Source organism: Carassius carassius, chromosome 11, assembly GCF_963082965.1.
Source record: "Carassius carassius chromosome 11, fCarCar2.1, whole genome shotgun sequence".
NCBI lineage: Eukaryota > Metazoa > Chordata > Actinopteri > Cypriniformes > Cyprinidae > Carassius > Carassius carassius.
In genome coordinates this window covers 7,761,239-7,782,689 of record NC_081765.1, presented here as the reverse complement: position 1 = coordinate 7,782,689, position 21,451 = coordinate 7,761,239, and the positions used below count along the sequence as shown (strand labels likewise).

Genomic DNA, 21,451 nt, shown 5'->3' with positions numbered 1-21,451 from the left:
CTCACCCGCAGCTCACTGAGACGCACACATCCCACTGAGCAACACCACGACACAGCACCCCTGACCAGCTAACTAGTGCTCACTCTCACCCTCAGCTCACTGAGACGCACACATCCCACTGAGCAACACCACGACACAGCACCCCTGACCAGCTAACTAGTGCTCACTCTCACCCGCAGCTCACTGAGACGCACACATCCCACTGAGCAACACTCAAACACAGCACCCCTGACCAGCTAACTAGTGCTCACTCTCACCCGCAGCTCACTGAGACGCACACATCCCACTGAGCAACACCACGACACAGCACCCCTGACCAGCTAACTAGTGCTCACTCTCACCCGCAGCTCACTGAGACACACACACATCCCACTGAGCAACACTCGAACACAGCACCCCTGACCAGCTAACTAGTGCTCACTCTCACCCGCAGCTCACTGAGACGCACACATCCCACTGAGCAACACCACGACACAGCACCCCTGACCAGCTAACTAGTGCTCACTCTCACCCGCAGCTCACTGAGACGCACACATCCCACTGAGCAACACCACGACACAGCACCCCTGACCAGCTAACTAGTGCTCACTCTCACCCGCAGCTCACTGAGACCCACATCCCACTGAGCAACACCACGACACAGCACCCCTGACCAGCTAACTAGTGCTCACTCTCACCCTCAGCTCACTGAGACCCACATCCCACTGAGCAACACCACGACACAGCACCCCTGACCAGCTAACTAGTGTTCACTCTCACCCGCAGCTCACTGAGACGCACACATCCCACTGAGCAACACTCGAACACAGCACCCCTGACCAGCTAACTAGTGCTCACTCTCACCCGCAGCTCACTGAGACGCACACATCCCACTGAGCAACACCACGACACAGCACCCCTGACCAGCTAACTAGTGCTCACTCTCACCCGCAGCTCACTGAGACGCACACATCCCACTGAGCAACACCACGACACAGCACCCCTGACCAGCTAACTAGTGCTCACTCTCACCCTCAGCTCACTGAGACCCACATCCCACTGAGCAACACCACGACACAGCACCCCTGACCAGCTAACTAGTGCTCACTCTCACCCGCAGCTCACTGAGACGCACACATCCCACTGAGCAACACCACGACACAGCACCCCTGACCAGCTAACTAGTGCTCACTCTCACCCGCAGCTCACTGAGACGCATACACCCCACTGAGCAACACCACGACACAGCACCCCTGACCAGCTAACTAGTGCTCACTCTCACCCGCAGCTCACTGAGACCCACATCCCACTGAGCAACACTCGAACACAGCACCCCTGACCAGCTAACTAGTGCTCACTCTCACCCGCAGCTCACTGAGACCCACATCCCACTGAGCAACACTCGAACACAGCACCCCTGACCAGCTAACTAGTGCTCACTCTCACCCGCAGCTCACTGAGACGCACACATCCCACTGAGCAACACCACGACACAGCACCCCTGACCAGCTAACTAGTGCTCACTCTCACCCGCAGCTCACTGAGACGCACACATCCCACTGAGCAACACCACGACACAGCACCCCTGACCAGCTAACTAGTGCTCACTCTCACCCGCAGCTCACTGAGACGCACACATCCCACTGAGCAACACCACGACACAGCACCCCTGACCAGCTAACTAGTGCTCACTCTCACCCGCAGCTCACTGAGACCCACATCCCACTGAGCAACACTCGAACACAGCACCCCTGACCAGCTAACTAGTGCTCACTCTCACCCGCAGCTCACTGAGACCCACATCCCACTGAGCAACACTCGAACACAGCACCCCTGACCAGCTAACTAGTGCTCACTCTCACCCTCAGCTCACTGAGACCCACATCCCACTGAGCAACACTCGAACACAGCACCCCTGACCAGCTAACTAGTGCTCACTCTCACCCTCAGCTCACTGAGACCCACATCCCACTGAGCAACACTCGAACACAGCACCCCTGACCAGCTAACTAGTGCTCACTCTCACCCGCAGCTCACTGAGACCCACATCCCACTGAGCAACACTCGAACACAGCACCCCTGACCAGCTAACTAGTGCTCACTCTCACCCGCAGCTCACTGAGACCCACATCCCACTGAGCAACACTCGAACACAGCACCCCTGACCAGCTAACTAGTGCTCACTCTCACCCTCAACTCACTGAGACCCACATCCCACTGAGCAACACTCGAACACAGCACCCCTGACCAGCTAACTAGTGCTCACTCTCACCCTCAGCTCACTGTGACGCACACGGTTGCACTTACATTGAGAACAGAGATCTCCTGAACATTAGCTGCTCTTCACAGAGTTAGCAGGGCAAAGGGAGGCACTTGGCTGAACAGCACTGCACATGAGTCTAATATAAACACACATGCACTGGAGAATAACTCGAGAAAAACTAATGTACTTCCTCAGCACTCTGAGAAAGCTGAGAGACAAATACTGAATCCACTAAACGATTTTCTTTCCTCAAATATAAGAGAGAGAGAGAGAGAGCGTGTGCGGCTTTATTTCTCTTTACAAACAATGACACTAAGTTTAGTTACAACTGTGATTTTAACCCCTCATTCATGCCCAAATGGTGAAATATAACATATAAATAATTTATTCTTCAATACACACATTATTCTAAAAGAAGGTTTGCTTTAATAAACCTCCAATAATTACCAAACCAATAATAAAAGATGCAATTAAACGCAATTAATCGATTTGACAGCCTTAATACATAATGTACTATAACATATAAATAATATAACAAAATATAATAAATAATGATATATATAGAATATCTACTACCGGTCATCAGTCTTGTATTGTAATTTATTCCAGTGACTCCGAAGCTGAATTTTCAGCAGCCATTACAGCAGTCTTTCAAAGTTAGCCTATGCTGCTTAACATTTTTGTGAAAACTGCAATTCTTTTTTTTTCAGGATTCTTTGATGAACAAAACTGCAATTGTTTTTAAAACTGAAATTATTCATAACATTATAAATGACTCTACTGTTCTGATAAATGTAAAAAAATGCAAACCTTTAGGTTGCTTTTAACACACCTAACTCAAGTTAAGAAAAAAAAGAAAGAAAGCAATGCCTTGCTCAGCAAAGATCTCAAACAAGTCTATGCTTGTCTCAATTTATATTGAGCTACTTGCATAAAAAAAGAAGAAAAAAAAGAAAAAGAAAAACCCTAACAATGGACACGTGGAGCTGCATTCATAAACAGCTGATAGTGACTGGTGAGAGGAGAAGTGATGTTTCTGAATGATCTTTGTTGAATGAGGCTTTATTTACACATGTGGTGTGGTTTAAACTGACAGCTCATTAGCATTACAAAAGATCAGCCCTTTCCACATCCACATCCAGAACAACCAGTCTCTAAATATAGCCTCCTAAATAATGTAGGGGGGTGGAGAGAGGCACTCAATAATTAAGTGGATTTGTTCTGGTCAGAAAACAGAAACGTTTAATTGTGTCACGGCTAAAGTGGGGCAAGATGGCTGAAGTGTCGTCTTGCCAAGCAAGAGAGAATCAAGAGGCTTCAATTACCATTCATTAATTAATCAACCTTAATTTACCCATCAATGACCATGTTAGCATTTAAGTGGTCTATGAAAGGGTTATAAATATGTGAATATGTAATGTATATGTTTTAAAACTAATCCCAGATCAGTCACACAAGATAATACCGTTAAATAAAATATAATTAATGCATTAAAAAATAATACTAATAATTTGTAAAAAAAAAAAAAAAAAAATATATATATATATATATATATATATATATATATATATTTTATACAACACAGTGGAAAAAACAAAAACAGGCAAAAGAGTTTAATTACTCAAAGAAAATGACTCGGTTCTCAAAGGGGTCTGCAAACAGATGTTTTCTTATTTACTTATTTCTCTCTCAGTGTCACACGTTTATTTATTCATTCGTATTCATCTTTTTATTTTGATTAATTATCTATTCATTTATTAATTATAGATGATGGTAAAGATGAACCTTAACTCTGTTTGATCATCGATGTAAGTAGAATTTTATATTACTATATTTAAATAACCGCAATATAATTTTAGATTATATTATAGGCTTATTGTTTTAATATAGCCTATACCATAATATAATAACTATTAAATATAATTTTATGACAAAATGGTGCATTATCAAAACAGAATTACTCCGCAGGAAAAAGAAAAGAAATTCCTGCATGTATTCTTGAGAAACAGCTCTTCAACAAGTGGTCGTGTCTGAACATCAACAGGTTGAAGGCTCAGTAAACTAGAGCACTGCTGACTGAGCTGGATTTGCTGCATGCTCACTATGATGAGAGAGGAATTATGGCTCGAGCGATGCAGCATTCCTGTTCAATCTGCAATCATTCCAGATGTGTAAGCTTCAGTGTTTAGCGAGCTCATGTTTGTCTCCCATGTGCTACAGTAGCACCATCCGTTGCTTACCTATGGAGATAAATCAGTAGCTAAACTCGAGAGGTTGAAGATCTGATTGTGAGAACTTGTCATATTAATATTTGTATTTGTAAGTTAAAATTTACACTCATGGCTCTGATGTGAAGAGTTGAATCTTTCAATTTGCACACACAGACAATGATCAAAACACCCGTGTTTTCAATTGGAAGTTGTAGATTAATAGTTACAAATGTGTAGAATGACATTCACACAAAGAAAATGACATACACACATGTTTACGACATATTTACTTTTGCACTTTACTTCAGTTTCGCTGCACAACGTCAAGTCGGCACTTACAACCTCTCAGATCTGGAAGTACAAGTTCAAATCCTAGCGCTCTGACTTTTGCTACTCTTTTTGCGGTATTCTGTTGCAAAACTCACTTGTGCACTTGTATATGCAGATGTGAGAGAGCAGAGCTGGGGGCGGGGCTTTGGTGCGAATGAGAACATTTTATTGGTCGATGCCCGACCAATGAACAACGCCAATTCTTTTCACTGAATATCCTTAGCTTTGACATGATTTTAAGACTCTGCATTAATTTTGCCATTCAGGTATTATCTAGTAGACAAATAATGCAACATATTTTATATGTATATCCCACTGCATATTGCAGAGTAAACTCGCTGTACCAGAGCATGCTTTGATCTCACCGCCACGCGGTCACGTGGTTCATGGAGCTATCAATAGTACTAAACTAAACGTTTTGTCAATACGCTTGAAATGTATTAATTGGGACAGACAGTAATTTCATTACATTAGCAGCGATCTAGTAATTTGTAACACTTAAAGTGCATTGATTTATGCATGGATTACTACACTGACAAATGACTATGCCTTACAATAGCATTTTATACTGGAAAATGGAACAGCATTATGTCCTCATACTCCTCCTTGGCAGTTAAATGTGACTAAACAATTAAGTATAACTTTTAACCAATAAAATAACTGTACTACATGTTAACTCAGTCCTGTTTAGTTAATTTGAAGAGATCATGGTACTAAATAATATGCGCAATAATTATGATCCATGAATGACCATTTGAAATATAACATTTTGTAATATGGTTATAATTTATACTACAATAACTGTAGAATTTAGGTTTAAATTCCAGTGCAAAGAGGCACGCTTTAAATTAGAGGCATTTGGTGGCCAGAAAGATAATATTCATATGCAATTCCATTGCTTAAACACTAGATGGCCTTGTTGATGTTTAATAAATACATGTATTTAGCTCTACTAGTTGCTCAAAACAGTATTTCTGGTCATAAGTGCTTATTTTTTAGGTTTTGCTGTTTAATGTACATTTAGACATTATTAAACACTCGATTTTTATTTAAAAAAATTAATAATAATAATGTTGCATTTAAAAAGATTCATTACTGACAAGAAAATTAGGGATTTAACCCAATGAAGATGTTAAATTATTTTTACAAAACATAAAAATAATAAAAACAGCATTATATTGCAACTCTGGTACAGTGATATGCAGTGGGATATACATATAAAATATGTTGCATTATTTGTCCACCAGATAATACCTGAATGGCAAAATGAATGCAGTGTCTTAAAATCCTGTCAAAGCTAAGGATATTCAGTGAAAACAATTGGCGTTGTTCATTGGTCGGGCATCGACCAATAAAATGTTCTCATTCGCACCAAAGCCCCGCCCCCAGCTCTGCTCTCTCACATCTGCATATACAAGTGCACAAGTGAGTTTTGCAACAGAATACCGCAAAAAGAGTAGCAAAAGTCAGAGCGCTAGGATTTGAACTTGTACTTCCAGATCTGAGAGGTTGTAAGTGCCGACTTGACGTTGTGCAGCGAAACTGAAGTAAAGTGCAAAAGTAAATATGTCGTAAACGTATGTCATTTTCTTTGTGTGAATGTAATTCTACACATTTGTAACTATTAATCTACAACTTCCAATTGAAAACACGGGTGTTTTGATCATTGTCTGTGTGTGCAAATTGAAAGATTCAACTCTTCACATCAGAGCCATGAGTGTAAATTTTAACTTACAAATACAAATATTAATATGACAAGTTCTCACATTCAGATCTTCAACCTCTCGAGTTTTGCTACTGATTTACCTTTATACTTACCGGCCTGGACACGAACAGCAGAACAAACAGACACAGCACAGGCTTCAGATATAAAACAACGTGTCTTACCTTGCTCCGTATTTGCCCGGAGGTTGACACTTTCCGGATGAGTTTCTGCGGCCCTTCCTGCTCTCCCTCGCTGTCGGATGACTCGTCCAGCACCGGCCCGGAGCCCCCGACAGTCCCCGAGGAGGACGCCGCTGGTTTCTCCGGCTCCTGCGGGGAAGAGGCACAAGGCTCGGGGTTATGAAGGCGCTCAGCCGCTCCCTTCCTCTCCGCCGGGATGCGGGAGCTGGTGAGCGGCTGGAAAGCGGTTCTCTTGGCCGTCATGCTTGTGCGTGTTTCTGCCCGACCGCGCGCCTCCACACATTCACCATTTGAAATGAGCTGCTGGGAAACGTGTGTGCATGTTCCGGCTGCACGGAGCCTCGAGGCGCTCGCAGCGGCGGGAGCAAACCTCTGCAGCAGACTCTAGCGGCTCTCTCACAAACTACGGAGAGGAGACAGCAACAGATGTTTCTCCTGTAACTGTACCACCTCCAGGATGAGCCTCACAACCGAGCGGACAAATAGACTGCAGATCTGGACATTAAAGACGCGAGCGAAAAAACATAAAGTGATGTCAGGGTTGACAGATTCAGCTTAAACGTCATTTTTCTCTTTTGGGCATAGACTATAGGCTATATATAGTGATATAGGTTATAATAATAGCTTCTGAGGCTATATATATAGTAGCCTAAGTATAACGTAAGTATTGCCATTATTTATCACTTTATTTCATATTTACACGTCGCATGTATATATTAAATTAAATTTATGCATTTAGCAGACGCTTTTATCCAAAGCGACTTACAGTGCATTCAGGCTATCAATTTTTACCTATCATGTGTTCCCGGGGAATCGAACCCCCAACCTTTCACTTGATAGCGCAGTGCTCTACCTAGACACATTATAGGCTACTTTTATTCACATTAGTAGACATATAAGCCATGTAACATAATACAGTTTTTTTCGATTGCTAAACGACAGTGGGCACAACTGGAGCTACATGTGCAAAACTCTAACTACAGTCTGCACTAGCAACAGTCACCTGAGCTAAACAGTTCACATCACCTGCAAAACTCATTCCAATCAACACAACTCTTAACACATGGCTCAAAACGGGCTCAGTGCAGCCAAACACTACACACAACCCTCACTGAGATAACACACACTGTCACATAACACACGGAGCGGAAAAACACTAGCATACAGCAATACAGAAAATACTCACTTTTCATCTTTACAGTTTGAACTATTTCAGTGACTTCATACAAAGTCATATTTTCTTCAAAGAAAAGAGTGACATTCTTTCACATGATTTATTTACATTTTTAGAACATAACAATTATTTAAGGTAAATGAAAATTAGCAGATTTACAGTAACAAATTACGGATTTACAGTAATGAGAAAAAAAAGGTACAATCTAAAAGTACATACTGTAATTCGAACAAATAATTGAGGGGCTAATCCTGAAATTGTAATCAGCAGTGTTTGAAATCTATTCTTTTCTGAATGTGTGCTTCACAGTTTTGATAGTAAAGTATTAGCATTTGAACAAAGTGCTGTAAATCCACAGTGTTGTGAAGGTTGTGGTTAAAGTCATGGGATAAGTGTGTAGAGTTTTGAAAACTGTGTTCAAGCAATGAAAAACGAACTAGAGTTTGGTCCACATGAACCTGCTGTGCAGACTGTAGTTAGAGTTCCAGTTGTGCTCACTGTCGTTTAGCAATTGAAAAAAACTGTAAAAGCCCTCGTGAAGTAGCTAACGCAGATCTGTCATCAGATAATGCACTCTTACAGGTTTGTTATATCTGATGGTTTGTGAATTCAAAGAGCAGACATATTTGATTGATCATCTGTCCAAATATCCTTACATTCACATGCACATTTTATAAACCTACCCCGATCAAAGAGCCTTTCCGTGTTTTTTTTTTGTTTTTTTTAAATATATATTGGAATATATCTGGAATATATCATTCCAGATCTAAATGCAGATCTAAACACAACCAAACAAGCTTCCGAATTTAATTTACTTCCATATTCTCTCCATATGAATACGGGTCACTGAGCTGTAACTTTGAAGAGCTAAGAAAAGCTGAGAATAACTGTGCCTTCATTATGTTTGGTCAATGTTTAAATCACTGCACTCCCAAAAACGGTCCACAAAGTTCATCAATCTGTAGAGGAATGTAGACTCGCCTGATGATCGATCGATCGCATTTTCACATCACAATGAGACACGACCAGAGATCAAGTCCTTAAAAGCATGTGTGCATGTGTGTAGAGATCTGTGTGATGTGTATCAGCATGTGTGCATGTGTGTGTAGAGATCTGTGTGCTGTGTATCAGCATGTGTGCATGTGTGTAGATCTGTGTGCTGTGTATCAGCATGTGTGCATGTGTGTAGAGATCTGTGTGATGTGTATCAGCATGTGTGTAGAGATCTGTGTGATGTGTATCAGCATGTGTGCATGTGTGTAGATCTGTGTGCTGTGTATCAGCATGTGTGCATGTGTGTAGAGATCTGTGTGATGTGTATCAGCATGTGTGTAGAGATCTGTGTGATGTGTATCAGCATGTGTGCATGTGTGTGTAGATGTGTGCTGTGTATCAGCATGTGTGTGTGTGTGTAAAACTGTGTGCTGTGTATCAGCATATGTGTGTAGATTTGTGTGCTGTGTATCAGCTTGTGTGCATGTGTGTAGAGATCTGTGTGCTGTGTATCAGCATGTGTGCATGTGTGTGTAGATGTGTGCTGTGTATCAGCATGTGTGTGTAGATCTGTGTGCTGTGTATCAGCATGAGTGCATGTGTGTGGAGATCTGTGTGCTGTGTATCCGAGCAGATACTGACCAGTTCTTCCCAGGCAGGGCTGCGGGTGTAGTGCTCATCCTCGTCCATACTCTTCCTCTGTCTCGTCTGATCACGGCATGTACTGTACGCTTCGAGTCTGTTACACCTCCTCCAGACTCAGTCAGGGTCTCCCAGAGGCTCTCCACGTCATAAAAGTCAAATCACTGTGAGGAGTTGAAACGCTAGCCATGACGTCACGGAGCCTGCTATTTACACATTATGCCATTCAAAAAATTTAAATTAAAATCATCACTAGAAAAACACGCTTTTGCTATTATTTTAAAAAGGCATGTATACACAGTTTATACACAGTTTACTCTACAAACAATATGAAATCACAAATACTTTTACTTTATTGAATAAAAGATTTCATGACATTAATACATTAGCTCGTAAACAGCCGATAACTTAATAATATAATATAATGTAGGCCTAATTATCTATATTAATATATTATTAATATATTATTATCTATATTAAACAATATCTAACTATTCTGCCTTAGACACAGTTTCGATTTATTTATTTGTTAATTGTTTTATTTATTTTATATTATTAATTTTAATTATTTTTTTTCATTTTATTATTTCATTTCATATCTTTATATCATCATATTTTATTATTTCATTTCATATCATTATATATATATATATGTTTTTAATTTAATTAAAATTTTGTATTTAAGCTTTTATTTTTATTTTATTTTATTACTTCATTTCATATCATTTTATTTTATTGTAACGTGCTTCGTTGTTGTAAAGTTGAAATACACAAAGCCAATCGAGTTACCTAACATAACTAGATAACGAGACAGAAATCTTCGAGATTAGGCACCCTTTGCCCAACAGAAGTTATTCTTTTAAGTTATTCCCAGAAATCAACGCTTTTCGTTTCCTGCGGAGCCGCTTTTCATTAGCGGAACCCATAACGCAGAACAGCCCGTTCCACACGGAAGACGTATTAACTGGACCGTTTCTGTTCTTCACATAAATGCTTCCGCCTGGAGCTGCCCGCTGTTGGTGTAAACACTCATGACGTGAGCATGGTGAAATAACAGCGCACATAGTCCATTGTAGCCGGTATAGTCCTAACAGCACTTTTCAAGGGTTCAGGATGCATTCGCGTGTTTTATTGAAAGGAACAGCAGCCGCTGTCGCTGCGAGGAGGATTCGTCATATACTGGGGCCCGTGATGTCAAGAGAAGGGTGGAACAGCTGCGCGCGTGAGGTCAAACTCCTCAACACCTCGTCGGGTAACTACTGACTTCAGCGAAGCACCTCTCATAAAGCCTTTCCTGGATTAACAGATTGTTATTAACTAGTGTAGAATTCAGCCTTTCACTCAAAGTATCACATTATTCACACACAGGTCAAAATAGAGATGTAGATACAGTAAATAATGCTCAAATCTGGACATAAAATCCTCTGTTCCAGATGCATGACGCATTATTATAATTTTTCCTCCTTAGTCTTTCTGTTTTCAAAGTCATCTATAGATGTGTTTCTACCAAGAGCTCTTATAAAAAAGGTTTTCTATAAATATTGACATCTTAAAAGGAAATGTCTGCTGTGTTGACAAGGATTGTTTGTAAATGTTTACTACATGGTGTTTTTTTCTCTCTCTCTCAACAGGTGACACTGTGAAGATCGGCGAGATCTCGTATGTGCTCAAAACCCCCAGAAATCCAGAGCTCGTGCCAGTAAACCACAGTAAGTGCCAGCTGTACTGTTGTTAGTCTGCGAGGACACCTGTGTGAACTCCAGCAATTAAAAGACACCGGCTGATTTAAAAATCACTGCAGAAACAGCTCATAAATGTGACTTTAGTTCTGAGATTTTGTTTAGCTTCATTTCATGCACGTGCCACTTTTGATTGATATTCTTCTGTTTTGAAATCCTCTCTACACTGTTCATGTGTTGTTGTTTTTTTTGCTAAACAAAATAATCAAACAAAATAATTATATGTCCATGTGTATATGTGTGTATATTTATATATATGTACTGTACAGTACCGACCAAAAGTTTGGAAACATTACTATTTTTAATGTTTTTGAAAGAAGTTTCTTCTGCTCATCAAGCCTGCATTTATTTGATCAAAAATACAGAAAAAAATGTAATATTGTGATATATTATTACAATTTAAAATAATTTTTTAAAAATGTATTATACTTTAAATTATCATTTATTTCTGTGATGCAAAGCTGAATTTTTAGGATCATTATCACATGATCCTTTAGAAATCATTCTAATGTGATGATTCATTATCAAAGTTGGAAACAGTTCTGCTGCTTAATATTTTTTCAGAACATGTGATACTTCTTTAGGATACTTTGATGAATAAAAGGTAAAAAAAAAAAAAAAGAAGCTATGTTTTCTAAAATATAAATATTTTGTAATAACAATATACACTACTGGTCAGTAATTTGGGGTCTGTTTTTTTTTTTTTTAAATAAAATCAATACTTTTATTCAGCAAGGATGTGTTAAATTGATAAAAAGGGATAGTAAAGAAAATATATTGTTAGAATATATATTATTAGATTTTTTATTTTATTTTGAATAAATGCAGTTCTTTTTAACCTTTTATTCATCAAATATATTAGACAGCAGAACTGTTTCAACACTCATAATAAATCAGAATATTATAATGATTTCTAAATGATCATGTGATAGACTGGATGTTACATGTGACACTGAAGGCTGGAGGAATGATGCTGAAAATTCAGCTTTGCATCACAGGAATACATTTTTTTTTAAGTATATTCAAATAGAAAACTATTATTTTAAGTTGTAATAATATTTCACAATATTACTGTTTTTTTCTGTATTTTTTATCAAATAAATGTAGGCTTGATGAGCAGAAGAAACTTTCGAAAACATTAAAAATAGTAATGTTTCCAAACTTTTGGTCTGTACTGTATATGTATATATATATATTTATATATATATATATATATATGTATATATGTGTGTGTATGTATATGTATTTTTTTTTGTTATTAATAGTTTATCTACATATTTATCTTCTACAGTGACGGAGGCTTTGCCACAAATGGTCACCCAGCACCTGCGCTGGATAATGCAGAAGGATCTTCTCGGACAGGACGTGTTCCTCATTGGTCCTCCTGGTCCTCTGCGGCGCTCCCTTGCCATGCAGTACCTGGTAACACCCACCCCCCCCCCCCAATACTGGCTCAGTTTCTGAAACGTGCAACACTCTGACAATTTCACAACAACTCTATCTATATTTTTAGTCTTCATTTATATTTATAGTCTTGCCTCTTATTTTATCAAATTTTTTCTTGTTTTCTAGGAACTAACAAAGCGAGAGGTGGAGTATGTTGCCCTGTCCAGAGATACTACTGAGACTGATCTCAAACAGCGCAGGGAGATACGGTCTGGAACCGCCTTTTACATAGACCAGGCAAGTAGAGCTCTTTCACCTTTCACTCCCTTACAAAAAAAAAATATATATGTGTGTGTGTGTATATATATATATATATATATATATATATATATATATATATATATATATTAGTGGTGGGCCGTTATCGGCGTTAACGTGCTGCGTTAACATGAGACTCTTATCGGGCGATAAAAAAAATATCGCCGTTAATCTATTCTCAAAGTTGGATTGGGAGCTGGGTCTATGCTAAGCAAGCTATGATGACTTTCACCTTGATATTTTAGCGCGGATGTATACCTAACCGAATCTGTTGGGGGCGAGAACGAGTCTTTAAACCTACTGTGAAATTACCACATCAAACGTGACGCGCTAACACGGTGCGCACACAGAGAGAGAGCCGCGTATCACGGACAGCGACACTGAACCGAGCTCTCTTCTGCGAAGTTCTCCTCAAATCCCTCCTGCACCTGAACGAACAAATACAAATCGCAGTTTTAGCAAACAAAAAGAGCCCAATTCAGTACTCGCGGTGTTCTGGTGTTCAGGGCTCACGCAGAGAAAGACGTCTCAAAACACTTGAACATCGAATCTGCTTCTTTTTGCTCTTGTGCCGACAAATACATACAAAATATGTCAAAATATCCACCTTAAAAAAGTATGCTCGAAAAAACTGTCAGTTATTTCTTAAGTGAAAGTAAACAGTTGAGGAAAAAAATGGGATGTGTATTATATTGAATGCGTTCATCGTCTCTTAAAGTGACAGCGCCTAATTTAGCTACTGACTGCTGTAATGTTAATCCAAGAAAATGAAAATGAGAATCACTTACTGATCTTGACTGAATTACTTTGTAGTTTTAACAAGAATTAATGCACAGTCAAACCAAAAATTATTCAGACACCAGATATAATTTTTGATATGTTTGACTACCGTATTTTCCGGACTATAAGTCGCACTTTTTTTCATAGTTTGGCTGGTCCTGCGACTTATAGTCAGGTGTGACTTATTTATCAAAATTAATTTTACATGAACCGAGAGAAGTGAACCAAAAGAAAACATTACCGTCTCCAGCCGTGAGAGGGCTACTGTAGTCTACACTGAAGACGTAGAGCGCCCTCTCGCGGCTGGAGACGGTAATGTGAACTCTTGGTTCTTGGTTCTAAATAAATGCGACTTATAGTCCAGTGCGACTTATATGTGTTTTTTTCCTCATCATGATGTATTTTTGGACTGATGCGACTTATTCTCAGGTGCGACTTATAGTCCGAAAAATACAGTAGTAGGTACAGGACACTATAATACATTTATGTAAGTGAGTATAGCAAAATTAAGTGAACTGTGAGTCTGTGACATATTATACCCAAAGAATCTTCATACAGTGAACGACTAGTGAAATTGTTAAAAAAAAATTGTATATCAAAAATTATTCGGCACTTTATAAAGCACCATGTATTGCTTGTGTTGTTGTTTTTTTACGATAGCAAATAAACTGTAATAATGTGAGAAATGTTGAAGGTGTCTGAATAAATGTAGGTTTGATTGTATATTTCATTTTTACACTGAAGACTATCCAGTGCTATTTTACATTTAATTATTCAGTTTCCGTACCTTGACACCTACAAACTTGAAAAAAACTTAAACATTGTGTAAATAGCACAAATAAATAAAAATAAATGAACATACAAATTAAACAATTTCAAACAGGGCCCACTGGTGCAACCTTCACCGGGTCCCCGCTGACCCCAGCTACGGCCCTGGGTGCAGAAGCAGCACGGACTCATACTCATTGTGCTTTCACACAGGACGCGTTTGAAGTCCGCTACTCGGTACGTAACCGATCGATCACCTGGAACGCACTGACGGACCGCAACCGCGTGAACTCTGGAATCCGTTAACATGGGTGCATAAAAAAATACGAAATGCATACGCACTGCACACGGATTATGTGTGAAACAGACGTAAGGTTGTGTGCACCTTGTGCAATGTGGAATTAGTTTACAGCTTTTTCAAGCACTTTGTGATGCATTTTGGAAACAGGAGATGAACCCCTGGTCTAATGCACCACCTAGCATGAGAAACCCGTTCTAAAAGACTTATTTTTAGTCATTATTTTATTTGGGTAGCACACATATTCTGAATGTTTTCGGGAAATCAAATGAGCCATTTTAATCTAGATTAATTCTAAGATTACAGTGAGATTAATCTAGATTGAAAATGTATCTATGCCCACTTCTAATATATATATATATATATATATATATATATATATATATATATATATATATATTACTTCAGCCATCAGGTGTCATTCCAAAGAGACCATCCTTTAATCAGTCTTGTAGGATCTGCCAAATCCTTCTGTTTTCATCTGAAGTCCAGATGGTCAATTATATCCACTTATTCAGATTTCTCTTCCCAGGCATTCAATTATTAGCCACAGCTCCTCTGATTCGATTCCCAGGGAGCACATGTTAGGTAAAAAAATTATAGCCGGAATGTACTGTAAGTCGCTTTGGATAAAAGCGTCTGCTAAATGCATAAATTTAATAACGTTTTCAATCCGAGTCATTAGGTCCAGCGCTCCTGATTCTAAAGCATTTTGATCGATTGATTGTGCCTTAAGCAGATGGTGTATTACAAAGCTTTTGGCTTGGATTAAATGCACACTCCAAGCTTCTAGTGTTGCATCAGATTCCATCACTTGTGCTTGTTTCAGCTGTGTGGAGTGATGGATAGGCAGCAGACGTGGACGTCTTGTTTAAAGGTGGTCTGTTTGTGGGGGCTGGGTGTTAACTAGAGCAGCTCACGGCTCTCCTGGGCCCTGCGCTCATTTTCAGACCTATATAACAAGCTTTGTGTGTCAGGCAACCGACTCCCAGTTGACCAGCCTTTATGTGTGAATGGGAAATGCTTTAGAGTGAATGATCAACTATTCATAAAGGTTTTCTCTGTTCAAAAGTCGATCTGATAGTGTCTGATTTAAGAAGTTCGCTACTAGAGGCCATGCTGTGTTGAGGATGTATGGCTGAAGAACGCGATCTGCGCATCATTTAAATTACAGCACAACCTCAAATGGATTATTGCATTAATGGTTACTTCATAAAAATATTAAGCACAAACTCTTAAATTAAATTAAACTCATTCCTCAAAGACTTTAGAATGGCTTTGTCAATTTTCCTGTTGAAACATTATCAAAGGCATTATCAGACAGAAAAAAACAATTGCCGATTGCATTTAAGTTTGCATCACGCATAATCTGCTTGATATCACCGATAAATTTCTGGTGGTGTTGGGGAGAGATATTAATGGAGTAAATTTAGGAGTAAATATGTAAATGTTTTTCAAGTGCTAGACATGGAAAGTGGTCTATTTTATTTAATTTATTTTAAATATGTCCTTTTACATTTTAATGTAAGGCTTTCATTTCCTCTATTTTATGATTTTTTTTTTATTGTATTATTTTACTATTATTTGTATACAAATGTAGTATTTATTAGTATTTTGAATTGCTTATATTTTTAGTATAATTTTCATTTAAGTTTTTTTTAATGTTGGTTTGTTTTAGTAGTTCTGGATACTAATTTTCAACTTAAACTTATTTTTACCTCACTTAGTAATATTTTTTTTTTTTTTTTAAGTTTTTAAATATTTATATTTTTACACAAACAAACACACACACACACACACACACACACACACACACATATATTTCAGCTATATTCCAAATAGCAAAATGATTTTCAGTAGTTTTAGTTAGCAATAACAATGCTGGAACGGCTTTGATTTACTGGAATATTTAAAGCACAATCATTCTGCCGGTCCCTGCCATATATAGCTGTTATCTTATCATGTATTTTAGCACAGCTGGAATGCCATATTGACCTCTCAGCTTTAAAATGGAGCTATTCATAACATAATTGTACGTGATATTATCATATGCTCTGCTCTTCGTTATTCCAGCACATCATTGCGTAAGAAGTCAAGAGAAAGTTACTTGTGGTCAAAAAAAAACTCTTTTACTGTTTGGCTTTTCTTCATGTCTCTTGTTGGGGTAAAGTAGGTCAGAAGGCATTCAGCTCAGCTATTTACAATTTGGTGTGTCATTAACAAACGCTTTGGTCTGAGGTTTTAATTAGTCTCTCTAGTCTGCGTCACAGGCATTTCTAGTAATTATGTGATTATGGTATTCAGATTGGATATGGGTCCTGAGCCAAATTTGGACCATATGGCTACATATTTATAGTCCTTGTTCCCACACAATCAGGCTCATATTTACATGTTAACCTAATTATATAGCAATTTGTTTTGTGGTCATCGGAGTAGCCCAGAATTTCCTTGCTTTGACGTCAATGCCGTTTGATTCTTGTACACGTGTGCATGGCTGCATCTTAGTGTTAGAGTGGGGTAAGAAAGGTAATTATGGATTAACGTCTAACTCAAATATCATTGTCAGAATTAGATCACTTCCTGCAAGGTGCCTCAACCTTCTCCTGTCCTTTCTGTCTCCTTCAGTGTGCTGTCCGAGCTGCGACTGAGGGCCGGATTCTGGTGTTGGAGGGCCTGGAGAAGGCCGAGAGGAACGTGTTGCCAGTTCTCAATAACCTGCTGGAGAATCGAGAGATGCAGCTGGAAGATGGACGCTTTCTCATGTCAGCACAGCGCTACGACAAACTCCTGGAGGTGAGGAGAGCCGTGCAGTATCTACAGATGCAGACTGACCACTCAGAGATCTGTCCTTTAACTCATGCTTTTAAGAAGCATTTTGGCCAGTCGCATCACAAGTAGACGAGGGAGACACATTCCCGTTTATGAATGCAAAAGGAGACAACAGAAAACAATATGAAGAGCAGCAGCTTTCGTTTCTTCTCTGATAGCCACAAAACTGTACACCTAACTCTGTGTGTTCTACACTTGTGATCGGCTCAACACAAATGCATCTTAATATCAGCTGTAAGGTGAAATACAGGGCCTTCGAAAGAGATGTTATTTAAAATAACTTAATAATATTTTCAATTGTTAACATTTGTTTACCAGTGTGTACTGTTTGCCATTTTGGTTTTGATCTAATAGGAGCACAGTAAGGACGAGCTGGATGCGTGGAAGATTGTTCGGGTGAGTGAGGATTTTCGAGTCATTGCTCTCGGCCTCCCTGTTCCCCGATACAAAGGAAACCCGCTGGATCCACCTCTCCGCTCCCGCTTCCAGGCCAGAGACATCTACTACCTTCCCTTCAAGGTGCTCTCAGACACAGAGAATAATGAATATGAGATGTACTGATACATGTGTAGTATAACTAGTGTCCGGCCTCTAACGGTTTCGGTTTCTTAAAAGGACCAGCTTGAGCATCTATACAGAATTGGACCAAATGTGTCTCCTGAAAGGTACAGTCGTTTCCAAACATGGATTTTCACTGGCCATGTGGCAAACTGAACGCTGAAGTGATTTTCTCCCATCTTAGGGTGTCCCAGCTCTTGTCTTTCGCCACTGCACTTTGTTCTCAAGAGTCTGCCAGCTTAAGTCTGCCTGATTTCCCCGTGGACAATCTTCCATCTGCCCTTGCAGTTCTAGTGAGTAGCAGACTGCGTGAAGTATCCTACATAATGGTTAACTGTGTGTCATTTTGCTTCCAGTTTGCTGTAATCTCACTAGCAGCAACAAATGGAGTTTAAAGGGGGTGGTTGATTATGAATTCACCTTTTTAACTTTAGTCAGAATGTAATGTAGTTTTTAGAGCATAAACAACGTCTGCAAAGTTACGACGCGCTAAGTTCAATACAAAGGGAGATATTTTATTTTAAAGAAATCTGTGTTTAAAGACTACAAAAAAGGCAGGTAGGGACTACAACAAGCTTCTTCCTTGGTTTGTGACATCACTAACCCCGATGTTTACATAACCCCTGCCCTCGGGAACATGCAGCTACCCGTAATGGTAATGGGGCGTGACGTTTCCGGACAACGTCCACTAGGCGTTTAGCGAATCACAACACACTGTGCCAGCTAACCAATCTGAGCCGATTGTGTATTTCTGAGGGAGGGGCTTCAGAGAACCAGGAACAGACTAGTGGTGGACATTTTGATTCTTTCAAGAGATTCGTTCATTTTCAGTTCGTTAACCAAAATGATTCGTTCACTGATTCGTTCCGTGACCATTTCTTCACATTACACAAAATACGCTAGCAGGTGCCGAAAAATAGTGTCTTATGTGTTATGTCTTAAGTCAACGAACGTATTCACTCGTTACCAAAAATTATTTGGGTTTATTAAAATGTGTGCACAACCGCATTCGATATATAAAGTCTAATTAAGTTGTTCATATGAACAAAGCACAAGGTTTTCTTGCATAATTAACATTTAAATTGTTTGGTCAGACAGTTCATATATTATATATTCACATTCATAAATCAAATTAAAGTATCTAAATATGAAAACAAGCGTATGTGCACCGTACCTATAACTGCGCTTTGCATTTTGCGAGACTGACATCTTAAATGGCCGACTGACCCGTTTTACTCTCATTTATTTCGTTCATGAACGAGGTATGTACCAGTTCATTTCATTCACGAATGAGATGTATCAATTCATTCAACTCGTTCATGGGTACCAGTTCAGTCATTTCGTAAACGAACGATAAGATCTCTCGATCTCGTTCAGTGAAGGGCATATTCGTTCACTACATACAACGAATCACATGCTCCGTCACATGTCTTACATGAAGGCTATTGGCTCGAGGTTGAGTAACTCCTTGACAAGATGAAACCGTTCATAGAGCTACAGGGCACCCCATAAACACAGCCAATCCTCTGGAAATAGCTGATCTACCTCCCCTTTTAGCATGAAGAGATATCATAAATGTGATTGTGCTGAAAGCTGATTTACATTGATTGTTAGATCTTGCTGCGAGAGCATTTGTCTCTGTTGCAGAACCTGTTCCCGATGCTGTCAGCGCAGCAGCTGGTGCAGAGGCTCTACCCGTACCAGGTCATGCTGGGAAAGGAAGGCCGTACTGCAGTTGAGGGCCTGCTCCGTGTAAGTCTCTAAATACTCTATAAGCTGTGTCTGTCTTCACAATGTGACTATTTTAAAGGAGGGTGATTTCGTATAATTTCCACTAATAGAGACTGTCTTCTCAGAGGTTTGAGTTGACTGATGGGAGCACGAAACCTTCTGCGACTGCAGTGGTGAGCGTTGAGCCTGTGAATGGAGATCCAGCAGGTCAGGCAGCTGTCACCCTCAACATGACCAACCAGAACATCACCTTTCAGGTCAGGACGCGGCCATGCGGGGAAATCTGCTTTGTGTTTTATTTGGAAATGTGGATTAGATGAACCGTTTCTTCCCTCTAAAGGTTACGTCAGGGACGCGGCCGAGTCGCCCACCCAACAGCAGTCCCGCGTTCATCGGCACCCCCACACACGACCGCCTGCTGGCCGAGATGATGCAGTCCCACCTCGTCAAAGACATCTGTCTGATCGGAGCCAAGGTACACAGGCAACTTCCTGTGGCCACCCTCAGTGACAAAAAGCACTTTGAACTAGAAAGTTGATGTGTTTCGAACAATAGCACACTTGTCATACTGCCTGTTAAGGTAATGCAGGAAGATCTTCTGCGTGTGCGTCATGGCTTGTGTTCTTAATTGACTAAGATTAGATCAGATGAACAATGTACATCATATGCTTGTTTAGTGGTTTGGTTAATGCCTTTCCTATTTGTTTTTCCAGGGCTGTGGCAAGTCTGTGATTGCGAGAGAGTTTGCTGAAATGCTGGGCTACAGCATTGAACCAATTATGCTTTATCAGGTAATGTCAAAACGTGAGAAAATAATGAAAACGAATCAATCCCAAGAAGACAAAATGGTAAAATTTTTAAAGGAAGGATCAGTACAGGTTAAGCTGTATGCCGCAGATGTTTTCGATTTCAATAGAAAATGGTTGTGCCGAAGCAGTTGGCAAAAGTCTAGTTTAGTTTATTCTACAGTAGTCGACGTGCAACTCAAAATCGTTCAAATTGGAACAAACTCGCCACCAAAATGTAAAATAATGTTTCCTTCTAAAATGTAACTTTTTATTCTAGTTTTATCTGAAAATTTTACATTTTCATACGAAACAAATTATATACATTTATACAGTTTCGCCAAGATGTTTTCAGATTTTTTCATATGTCTCCAGTTATCCAAATTCATATGACGTCATCAAGATGGAAAGCTTAAAGTTGTCCTGGGCATCAGCGCACCACAGGGGTCACAGATCTCACTGGTTTCCCTTCAGCAATCATTAGTGTTTTCAAGATTTGTGATTCTTGTAAGACCACACAACATATTTTTGAGCTGGAGTCCTTAAATAGCCATGTGTTCTTGAGCCGTTTCTATTCTGGGATCAGAGTCATGCCCTGTCCTTGATCTCCCCCAGTTATCATGAACAGCATTGGCCCTATTCTGCTTTCAGAACACAAAATCTTGTCAGCTGACTACGTAGGCAGCCTTTTAAGGCATCATAGTTGTGCTCCCAATGTAAATGCAGTTCAAAAAGACAAATGCAAGTGTTTTGGCATCACATA

The 21,451-nt window shown here is 39.6% G+C and overlaps 2 protein-coding genes across 8 annotated transcripts in view; one reads left to right on the top strand and one right to left on the bottom strand.

Moving 5' to 3' along the window:
- Nucleotides 1-9,629, bottom strand: part of LOC132152708 (diacylglycerol kinase eta-like) — a 96,463-nt gene extending 86,834 nt beyond the window's left edge. For 4 of the 5 annotated variants that reach the window (XM_059561532.1, XM_059561535.1, XM_059561533.1 and 1 more), the window contains exon 1: nt 6,670-7,007. In XM_059561532.1, coding sequence (XP_059417515.1) covers nt 6,670-6,930 — 261 coding nt within the window. In that variant the 5' untranslated portion in view covers nt 6,931-7,007. Of the gene's footprint in view, nt 1-6,669; nt 7,008-9,496 lie in introns of those variants that run through there. The other variant, XM_059561534.1, reaches the window with a different exon arrangement.
- Nucleotides 9,630-10,453: 824 nt separating this feature from the next.
- The window catches only part of LOC132152707 (von Willebrand factor A domain-containing protein 8), an 80,714-nt gene continuing 69,716 nt past the window's right edge, over nt 10,454-21,451 (top strand). For 2 of the 3 annotated variants that reach the window (XM_059561531.1, XM_059561529.1), the window contains exons 1-12: nt 10,454-10,748; nt 11,128-11,205; nt 12,527-12,657; nt 12,808-12,918; nt 17,411-17,578; nt 17,969-18,133; nt 18,230-18,279; nt 18,357-18,465; nt 19,820-19,924; nt 20,029-20,160; nt 20,244-20,378; nt 20,617-20,694. In XM_059561531.1, the coding sequence (XP_059417514.1) occupies nt 10,610-10,748; nt 11,128-11,205; nt 12,527-12,657; nt 12,808-12,918; nt 17,411-17,578; nt 17,969-18,133; nt 18,230-18,279; nt 18,357-18,465; nt 19,820-19,924; nt 20,029-20,160; nt 20,244-20,378; nt 20,617-20,694 (1,401 nt within the window). In that variant the 5' untranslated portion in view covers nt 10,454-10,609. The remainder of the gene's footprint in view (nt 10,749-11,127; nt 11,206-12,526; nt 12,658-12,807; nt 12,919-17,410; nt 17,579-17,968; nt 18,134-18,229; nt 18,280-18,356; nt 18,466-19,819; nt 19,925-20,028; nt 20,161-20,243; nt 20,379-20,616; nt 20,695-21,451) is intronic. The other variant, XM_059561530.1, reaches the window with a different exon arrangement.